This window comes from Aquarana catesbeiana, linkage group LG11, assembly GCF_042186555.1.
Source record: "Aquarana catesbeiana isolate 2022-GZ linkage group LG11, ASM4218655v1, whole genome shotgun sequence".
Classification (NCBI taxonomy): Eukaryota; Metazoa; Chordata; class Amphibia; order Anura; family Ranidae; genus Aquarana; species Aquarana catesbeiana.
Genome location: NC_133334.1, coordinates 209,431,721 through 209,442,887, shown reverse-complemented (window position 1 = coordinate 209,442,887; position 11,167 = coordinate 209,431,721). Strand labels below are relative to the sequence as shown.

General features: G+C 42.4%; 1 protein-coding gene across 1 annotated transcript in view; it reads left to right on the top strand.

Annotated features, from left to right (window-relative positions):
- Positions 1-466: 466 nt before the first annotated feature.
- The window catches only part of RIN1 (Ras and Rab interactor 1), a 48,112-nt gene continuing 37,411 nt past the window's right edge, over positions 467-11,167 (top strand). The window contains exons 1-3 of the mRNA XM_073605232.1: positions 467-616; positions 983-1,059; positions 10,073-10,250. Coding sequence (XP_073461333.1) covers positions 1,028-1,059; positions 10,073-10,250 — 210 coding nt within the window. The 5' untranslated portion in view covers positions 467-616; positions 983-1,027. The remainder of the gene's footprint in view (positions 617-982; positions 1,060-10,072; positions 10,251-11,167) is intronic.

Below are 11,167 nucleotides of genomic sequence, written 5' to 3'. Positions count from 1 at the left end.
GTGCTGACATCGCGGGCGCCCTGGACAGGTAAGTGTCCATATTTTAAAAGTCAGCAGCTGCAGTATTTGTAGTTGCTGACTTTAAAAAAAAAAAATTTGGCGGAGCTCCGCTTTAAATACATTTGTAAAATTCTCCTGTTTAAAAAAAAAAACCCGCATCTGGCGTACTTGTATATGCATGTCCTCAGATGCAGATTTTTGGATTTTGCGCTACGGATCTGAACGCAGTGCATATTTACACACCTGTGTGAATATGTCTATTGAAAACAATGCAGCTGCGTTCAATCCGTAAATCAAAAATGCTGAAATGTCCGTATGAAAGAAGCCTTAAATAGTTAATATTTAAGCCAGTGCCAGGTCTCCGAGCCTCTAGCTGTTCCCTCCTGGAAGCTTCTTTTATTTCACAAGTCTCTACAGAGCAGGCATGTGGGAAGAGCTGACAGCATGAGAGATACAGTGAAAGGCAAGAAGGGGAGGGCCCATAGAAAATAATGAGTGAAGGAGCTGCGTATATACCTCGCAACACCCTAAGGGTTAGTCACTCCGGGAACGCCCATAGGGGTTGGAAAAGAGGGTGAGAGAAATTCCACAGTCTGCGTCCCAAGGGAGAACCAAGGTAAGTGTACTTAGTACTTTCTTTACCTATTTTCATAGCACAACAGCCTATTATATACAGTACTAATCTGAAATCCTAGTCTGTAAACTCCTAATCATACAAAGACAGAGGTCATTTACCTATGGAGCTTACAATCTAGAAGTAGAACACTGTACGTTAAGTGTTATAGTCAGCATAAAGCTGAAATGGCTATATTACAGTTTGAAAAAGAGTATTTCATAGAAAAGTTGTGTAGCGTCAGTAATCCAGCACATTCTACTATACATCCAGTACAGTATTTCTGTGTTCTGCCAAAGTTCAACCATGAGTAATAATCTTTCCTGGTTTAATAGCAACGTGACACTGTAATCCTGTTCCCAAATTCAGATCAAGCATCTCCTACGAAGAAGGAAGCAAACTGGAATTCCTGGCATGGAAACTGTATCGGAACCTAGCATGACAAGGTATTCTCCAAAAACATCTCTCACTTTCCAGATTTTCAGCTCTGTCATCGTGGTCAGAGCTTCCTACAGCAAGCACACTAAATCGGCATTAATATTGTATTAGTGGAAGCATTACATTCGTTTCAGATCTAATGGCGATGTTTCATTAACGGTTTGGTTGTGTTTAATATACCGAGGGGATTTATCAAGCAAATATTGGATAAAATGAGACACTATTTAGTGCAAATCCAACGACCTCCAACTCACCGAAGGATTTGTGATTGCTTATTGTGCATGTGTTACCTGGGACGTTGGACTGACACTTGATGATGTGACAGTCAGTGCAGCATTGTGTGCTTTTAATGCAGATACCAGTTGACTCACATTTTTGACACTCGACGCTTGGTTTTGATGTCTTGCTACATTTTTTTGTCTAAGGAGACACTTATAGACACTTTTATAAAAATGTATCTACGTCAGCTGGTCATATAGTATACTACATACATACATAAACGCATGCTACACATTTATAATTCTGCACTGCTGTTTATTTCTGTAGGTCACCAAGTGCATGGCAACGCTGCAAAATTCACCTAGGCTGCATTTTCTATAGCAGACTGCACAGCAGCTTATAGATATGAATGCACCTGATTGACAGCTCTATATTTACCGCAATTTCTCTGTGGTGGCTGTCTGTGTAAGCCTAAAGGCCCGTACACATGATACGAAAATCGGAAGTAAAATTTAGTCCGCAGAACAATCTGCCTTTTTCGGATTGTTAGTACGGTGCTTTCGACAGCCGATTCACTTTTGCGTCAGACAAAAGCTGGATGAGCAGACTAGTAAATTTTTGACAAACGACAGCTCAACGTCCGATTTTCAGATGGTCAGTACAGAAATCATCACACAAAAGTCGAAAGTACAAACATACATGATCGGAATCAGGGAACGACCCAGCAGAGTTCGGTAAACTAGCGTTCGTAATCTAGAATTAACATTTGTGATGCGGCAATTGATGAAATGTTGAAATGCAGCGCACATTCTCATCTTCTTTAATGGGATAATAATGAAGCTACTTTGCTGGTGATACTGATGGAGTTATGCCAAACTTATTTTTAAAGGCTTTTGTTTTGTAGTGATATAAATAATATTAATATTATGGTTGTTTGATTTTTTGGGGAAGTTACCACAACACCATTATCACTTCAAAGACATTCTATTAGGTTAATTAGTTTCTGTCCAAAATTGGCCCTAGTATATGAATGTGAGTTGGGGACCTTGGATAGTGGGCTCCTTGAGGGTAGGGACCAATGTGAGTGTGCAATGTATGTGTGGAACGCTGCGTAAATTGACGGCGCTATTTGGGTACCTTAAATAAATAATGATACAATAGACGAGCATCTTAATGAGACACAATGTACAGGGATAGGGACAATTGTAGACACTCACTCAGGTTGAACTGGATGGACTGGTGTCTTTATTCAACCTTACTAACCATGTAACTATGTAACTATCCCTGAGTTTTTAAAGGGGTTGTAAACCTTCGTGTTTTTTCACCTTAAAGTGGTGTTCCGGCCGAAATTATACTTTTTAAATAAAAATACCCCTATAATACACAAGCTTAAAGCGGGACTCCGGCGACCAATCTTTTTTTTTTTTTTAGGTCATTGAGACACTTTGCTAATCCCAAAATAATACTCACAGTTTGGGTGTAATATTTCCGCCTCTGTCTGTTTTGTACTGAAGAATAACTTTAAAAATGTGATGCTGGCTGTTTCCATCTTGCTTGTGGGCATATGAAGCCCACAAACATTGATTTCCTGGATGCGGTGAATGCTGTTCATTCACAGCTTGTTCACGTGCATGATCATTGTTCCTGCACTGAATCTTGGGAAGCCTGACACTAAGCTCCCAGGAGACAGTGCGGCACCGGGGAAAGGCAATAAACACGCCTACTCCCATGGGAGGAGAGACAGGAAGTGCCACAATAAAGTACAATATAAAGGTAATTACAGCAATAAAAAAAAATTTCATGCGGCATTTGATCATCTATGCAATTAACAGAAGGGGGTAAGATTAAGTAAAAAATTTGAGTGGAACCCCGCTTTAATGTATTCTAGTAAAGTTAGTCTGTAAACTAAGGTCTGTTTTGTTAGTTTATAGCAGTAGTTTGTTACTTTATAAACTTACAGCAGGCCGTGGGCATCTGAAGCCAGACTGTATTTCTTCCTGGATCTCATTCTTGCAGATCTCGCACATGCTCAGTGCAGCACAAGCAGTGTAATAGGTTTCAGGTCAGGTTTCCATAGCAATGGCAGTGTCAGAGGAAGTTGCCGCCCCTTCCCAGAAGGCATTGCAAACAGGAAATGATGCGATGGGCCACGGCCAGGGAGGAGGAAGTGAAAAATGAATACAGCAGATATACAGTAGGTGCTGAGAAAAAAAAATTAAAAATATCCAATTCGTTTACAGTGCACAGTTTAGTGAGGGATGCTGAAGAGTTGTAAAAGTGGGTGGAACTCCACTTTAATGCATCCTATGCATTAAGGTGAAAAAACACCTTCCAGTAACCGGCCCCCCAGCCTCCCCGTTTTATTTACCTGAGCCCTGGAACTTGACCCAACGGGGACATGCTCTCTCTGCCCCGCTCTTGATTGGATAGATTGATAGCAGCGCAGCCATTGGCTCCCGTTGCTGTCAATCAAATCCAATGACCCGAGGGGCAGGGCAGAGTCATACATTCGGCGGCTATGGACGCCAAAGGCTGGACTCAGGTGCGCGCCCGCAAGGTAACCCCCTCTGGAGTGCGCTTCTCCCAGGGGGTTATCCGATGTGGGGAGGATCCGTGAGAGCCTCCAGTGGACCCCAGAAGACGAGGTTCAGGGCCACTCTTTGTAAAACGAGCTGCACAGTGGAGGTAAGTATGATATGTTTGTTATTTTAAAAAAAACGAACCCTTACAATCACTTTAAGATCAGAAATACAATTATGTTGGTGTCCCTTGTTAATTTTCCATTGTGTTGTTTTTAATGTAACTGCCTACTCCCAAACTGTCATTTGAAGATCAGGAACGGTCTGAAAATTGTGAATCAACGCTCACCTCGAGAAATGAACTTCCTATTTATACTCTCGTAGTACGTCACTACATTCGTGTTTGTCAAACAACAATTTGTGGATAGTTAGATGTATGTTAGACAAAATCCTGCACACATGCTGTTTACAAAAATCAGACGCTCGGTACGACAATCGAACCACGTACAAGGCTTTAGTCCGTAGGGTTCAATATTGAGTTGGCCCACCCTTTGCAGCTATAACAGCTTCAACTCTTCTGGGAAGGCTGTCCACAAGGTTTAGGAGTGTGTCTATGGGAATATTTGACCATTCTTCCAGAAGCGCATTTGTGGGGTCAGGCACTGATGTTGCACAAGAAGGTCTGGCTTGCAGTCTCCGCTCTAGTTCATCCCAAAGGTGTTGAGGTCAGGACTCTGCTGCAGGCTAGTCAAGTTCCTCCACCTCAAACTCACTCATCCATGCCTTTATTGACCTCAATATTGAACCCTACGGACTAAGACTGGGATGTCATAAAGGTCACGTGTGTGTAAAAGCAAGCATCCCAATACTTATGGTAATATAGTGTATTTCAATATTTCTTTCATTCAGTATGGATAGAGGAATCTCCACTGCTGGCTATTGTATTCTGACAGCTGGCACTTATGGCTGTCCGAATACCCAAACAGTGGCTGCATCTGATGAGAAATCAGCTTTTGAGACAGGTGGTGCCATTCTGCCTTGAGGCCCCGTTCACATCTGGTGATTTGGGTTCACGGGCAGAATCGACGCAATTCTGCCCGCAATTTCAATTTGCACTACAATTGTGGCAAAACGCACCCTGCGTGTTTGGCTACCATTCATCAATTGTGGCAAACTTCATCATGCTAAACTTGTTGCCCAAAATGGAGCAGGAGCTCCTTTTGGGCGGCAAGCTTTGTGCAATGTGGTTTGCTGCACAAATTATCGTACCATGTTTTCAAAATGAATGGCACCCAAACACGTGGTGTGTTTTATCACTGTTGCAGCGCAATTTGGAATCCCAAATTGCCTGATGTGAATAAGGCCTGAAGCTGGACAAAATTCAAGACATATTTGGCCCTGCCGGAGAAATCAAAGAAATCAAAGGAATCGGGCAGAAAAAGGTTGGAAGAACAGTGACTGCAGCCAACAAGTCACTATTCAAGTATTCAGGTATTCTGACAGCTGGGGGTGACGACTGTCAGAATACAATAGCCTTCAGCCAAAGATTTGTCCATCCTCGCTGTGTAGCATAGATGAAGAAAGCTGGCTCTAAAGCTGGCCATAGATCAGGGATATGCAATTAGCGGACCTCCAGCTGTTGCAGAACTACAAGTCCCATGAGGCATAGCAAGACTCTGACAGCCACAAGCCTGAAAGCCAGAGGCAGAGCATGATGGGATTTGTAGTTTTGCAACAGCTGGAGGTCTGCTAATTGCATATCCCTGCCATAGATGAATCTTTTTTTTTTTTCATTTAGCTGTTAAGCTGATTCTGCCATCCACTGAAGTGAGGTGGATGAAGGAATCCCTTCTAACGGGACACTGTGATCTGACAACAGAAATCTCCACTGTCAGAATACATTGATCATTGGCTGCAGCTGCAGATTGACAAAAACAACTTCTGATGAACAGGGAAAGCCACATACAGATTGAAATGTGTCCGGTCCCCGCTGAGCTGACCACATTTTGATCCATCTTTGGCCAACTTTTAGCTTCATGGGCAGTTTTTAATCTCATAGACAGAAAAAATATGTTATTGGAAAAATCACTCTTTTGTGCTACTGCAAGAGATTGTTGGGTGATTTACCAGGAAATCATTTTCATGAAGTATACATAAATATGACAAATTGCCCAAGAATGCCAAATGAGCCATTGTTGAGAGATTTCTCTCATGTTACCATTCAAATCTCTGGAGAAGAAGAGTGGAGATCAACTGCTAATAGTTCCTGTTATGTGATTAACCACTTCAGCCCCGGAAGATTTGGCTGCTCAATAACCAGGCCATTTTTTGTGTAACGGCACTGCGTCGTTTTAACTGACAATTGCGCAGTCGTGCAACGCTGCACCCAAACAAAATTGACGTCCTTTTTTCCCACAAATAGAGCTTTCTTTTGGTGGTATTTGATTGCCTCTGCGGCTTTTATTTTTTGCGTTATAAACAAAAGAAGATCAACAATTTTGAAAAAAAAACACATCTTTTACTTTTTGCTATAATAAATATCCCACATTTTTTTAATAAAAAAAACACATTTTTTCCTCAGTTTAGGCCGATATGTATTCTTTTTTTTTTTTTTTGTAAAAAAAAAAACGCAATAAGCGTATACAGTTATAGCGTCTACAAAATAGGGGATAGATTTATGGTATTTTTATTTATTTATTTATTTTTTTAATAGTAGGTGGCGATCTGCGATTTTTATTGGGACTGCGATATTGCAGCAGACATATCAGACACTTTTTTGGGATCATTGACAATTATGCAGTGATCGGTGCTAAAAAAATGCACTCATTACTGTATAAATGTCACTGACAGGGAAGGGGTTAACACTAGGGGGTGATCAAGGGGTTAAATGTGTTCTCTAGGTGTGTTCTAACTGTAGGGGGGATGGGACTGTCTAGGAGGAGAGACATAGTATGAACACACGATCTGTCTCCTCTCCCCTGAAAGAACCAGGGTCTGTGTGTTTACACACACAGATCCCGGTTCTCGCTCTGTCACGAGCGATCGCGGTAGCCCAGCGGCTAGTGGCCCAAAGGTGAAGCAATGTAAGGAAACGTCATTTTGCCCAGCCATGCCATTCTGCCGCAGTAAAACTGTGGCGGCTGGTTGGGAAGCGGTTGAATTTGCAGCTGTAGGTCAATCGTTCAATGAAACTACTGAAAATCTCTTACTGCATGTAGCAGTTTAAATTAAAATCAATGTGATATAAAGAAATCTGTCTCATAAGATTTTAGTAGCATTACTGAGCCAATAATAATAATGACCAGTGTAGCCGTAGCACAAAGGCCTGCAATGGCGGGGTTTTTTTGTTCATTACAAGTGAGTTTTGCATTCCCATAAAGGTCTATGCAGGTCAGGATGAAGTCAACTGCAGCTCAAATGCTCCTGTCAGTGAATTCTGATTCATGTCAAACTGATTCCATCGACACAAGCCCTTTTACTGCACAGACCCGCTTTTATGCAAATGCATTCTGAATCTGCTTTCCTAGAGACTGGGCTTTGAGTTTTACAAACGTACACTATATTACCAAAAGTATTGGTACACCTGCCTTTATACACACATGAAATTTATTGGCATCCCAGTCTTAGTCCGTAGGGTTCAATATTGCGTTGGCCCACCCTTTGCAGCTATAACAGCCTAAGCTCTTCTGGGAAGGCTGTCCACAAGGTTTAGGAGTGTGTCTATGGGAGTGTTTGACCATTCTTCCAGAAGCACATTTGTGAGGTCAGGCACTGATGTTGGACGAGAAGGTCTGGTTCGCAGTCTCCACTCTAATTCATCCCAAAGGTGTTCTATCGGGTTGAGGTCAGGACTCTGTGCAGGCCAGTCAAGTTCCTCCACCCCAAACTCGCTCATCCATGTCTTTATGGACCTTGCTTTGTGCACTGGTCCAAATCATTTGGTGGAAGGGGATTATGGTGTGGGGTTGTTTTTTAGGGGTTGGGCTTGGCCCCTTAGTTCCAGTAAGGGGAACTCTTAAAGCGGAGTTCCATTCATATTTTTGTTTATTAAAAGTCAGAAGCTACAAAAAGTGTAGCTACTGACTTTTATCCCCCGTTCACACCTATGCGAATTAGATGCGGCTTACCCCGCATCCAATTCGCAGGACATTTTAAAATACATTCATTTGAAAGTATCTGGTTCACATATATGCGTTGCATTCGTGTGCGTTTTTTGGGCATTGCAGTGCGAATTACAAGCCCATTATCTCCTATAGGAGAGCATCTTATTCGCAGATGCATTGCGTTCTGAACAAGGATTTTCTCCTTCTCCTCACTACACCTCCCCCCCCCCTTCCTCCCCCTCTCCCTGCTCTCTGATCCGCAGCTACAATGCAGTGAAACCTTTGAACAACTGATTTTTATCTTCCCAGTGAAACCTGAGCTTCAATTCGCACTGCACATGTGTGAACCTAGGCTGAATAAACAGCCACTCTCCTGTCCCACGATCCAGCGGCGCACTCACCCATGCTGTGTTCTCCCCTTGTCCTCCCTCGGCGGCATCTCTACTATATGGGCACCCGGCTGTGACAGCTTGCGGCTTCACAGCTGGGTGCCCACTGCGCATGTGTGAGTCGTGCTGCGCTCTGTGACTGGTCCCGGAGTTTTCTATAACCTGCCATCTGTCCCAGTAAACTTTGGGAGGGAGAACTTCCGCTTCCAACCGCAACCAGAACGGAAGTGGGAACAGGTACCTGTCAAAATCGGATACCTGCTCCCCCCTCCTCTCCAAAAGCTCAGTTTCACAAACAGGATTCCGGGAGGAGGCCTTATAGAGGAAGTTCCGCTTTTGGGTGGAACTCCACTTTTAGGTGTCAGCATACCAAGACATTTTGGGCAATTTCATGCTCCCAACTTTGTGGGAATAGTTTGGGGATGGCCCCTTCCTGTTCCAATATGACTGTGCACCAGTGCACAAAGCAAGGTCCATAAAGACATGGATGAGCGAGTTTGGGGGTTGAGGAATTTGACTGGCCTGCACAGAGTCCTGACCTCAATCCGATAGAACACCTTTGGGATGAATTAGAACAGAGACTGCGAGCCAGGCCTTCTCGTCCAGCATCAGTGTCTGACCTCACAAATGCGCTTCTGGAAGAATGGTCAAACATTTCTATAGACATACTCCTAAACCTTGTGGACGGCCTTCCCAGAAGAGTTGAAGCTATTGTAACTGCAAAGGGTGGGCAACTCAATATTGAACCCTACGGACTAAGCCGGGGATGCCATTAAGTTCATACATAGTTACATAGTAACATAGTAGTCCATCAAGTCCAACCTATGTGTGTGATTATGTGTCAGTATTACATTGTATATCCCTGTATGTTGCGGTCATTCAGGTGATTATCTAATAGTTTCTTGAAACTATTAATGCCCCCCGCTGAGACCACCACCTGTGGAAGGGAATTCCACATCCTTGCCGCTCTTACAGTAAAGAACTCTCTACATAGTTTAAGGTTAAACCTCTTTTCTTCTAATTTTAATGAGTGGCCTCGTATCTTATTAAACTCCCCTCCGCAAAATAATTTTATCCCTATTGTGGGTTCACCAGTATGTTATTTGTATATTGAAATCATATCCCCTCTCAAGCGTCTCTTCTCCAGAGAGAATAAGTTCAGTGCTCGCAACCTTTCTTCATAACTAATATCCTCCAGACCCTTTATTAGCTTTGTTGCCCTTCTCTGTACTCACTCCATTTCCAGTACGTCCTTCCTGAGGACTGGTGCGTGTAAAGGCAGGTGTCCCAATACTTTTGGTAATATAGTGTATGTGCTACATTTACTATATTTATTTAATGAAATAGGATGAGTAGTACAGGAAAGCAGCCAAAAACTATGGTGTATAGTTTTTATAGGTTTTTATAGACAGTAAAACCACTGCTCAACCGCCTATTTTTACTGCCCCCCCGGCTGCAACTGTAAATGAGTTCTAAAACACTTTCCCATTGAGGAGGAGATGTTGGGTAAATCCCGTTCAAGAAATGTTCCCATAAACTAATTGTTACAAGCTTAGACTGACTAAATAAAAGACACTTGTCCATCTAGTTCAACAAATAGAAGGGGATTGTGTTTGATGTACCGGTTCATTTATTTTTTTTTTGCCAGATAAATATTGAGAGATCACAATGATTTTTATATAGCATGAATGTGAAAAAGCAAACACGTAACAGGTGAATGTTGGGTGAATTTCTTGTCTAATCAATGATAAATACACTCTAATATCCAGTTCTTTTTGTTTGTCTTTTCAGCACGACAGAACCTGTGTATGATTACCCAAATAATGAACCCCCCCATTCCCCATCTCCAAGAGGATCATCAACCTCAGTCAGCATTACAGACAAGCTTCTTCTCACACAGAGTGTGTGGCTTCACCTCAGTGTCAACTCAGCGACCGCACTCCATGTACTGCAGAGAGAGCCACCAGGGGTAAGTCGTGGTAACACAACTGGTGACCTTTGCTGTGTACACATTCTTCTCAATATAATATACACTGTTGTATATACAAAAAAAGCAAAAAATACTCTTGCGCACAGGTGTATTAGCTAAAAGATCCCAAGGGTTCAGGAAGGACTGTGGATTTCGGCCTTGCTGCTCTTTAAGGATGGGATGTCCTAATATTAGATAAAAAGAAAGAAAAAAAGAAAGAAAAAAAGAGCGCACCAGCCTAGTGCATTATCCTTGACAGATTTATTGATTAAAAACAAGATAAAATCTACTCACAAAGGTAGAAGAAAAAATCGCATTTGTATATGGCACAGCGGCGATTAGTCCAATGGTAGCAGTTTTCCAGGTCCAAGGCTCTGATGAAGAAGGGCAACCTTCGAAACGCGTTAGCCAGCAGTAGTCCGTACGCCTCCTTCCTGGGACCTGGAAAACTGCTACCATTGGACTAATCGCTGCTGTGCCATACACAAATGCGATTTTTTCTTCTACCTTTGTGAGTAGATTTTATCTTGTTTTTAATCAATAAATCTGTCAAGGATAATGCACTAGGCTGGTGCGCTCTTTTTTTTCTTTCTTTTTATATAATATACACTGTGTGTATGGGGAGATAGAAAGGCTTTTCCCAAGCCACAGAATGGACCAAAGTTGGTCATCTCAATGTGTTTGGGTACAAAGGATCACAACAAGAGATTATTGGGTCTGTAAAGAACTATCTGGTCACATTTAACTAGACTTTTTGTGTAACGTTGAAGATGTTTTGTAGCTTATTCAAGTCACTTCTTCCGTTACCTCAGGTTTTAAGGAAGATACCCCAATAGAAGTAAAAAACCGAAAAGCCTGGATGGCCGCACTTCCGTGAAAAAAGCACCTTTATTGTAACAAAAATAGGTCACATATAG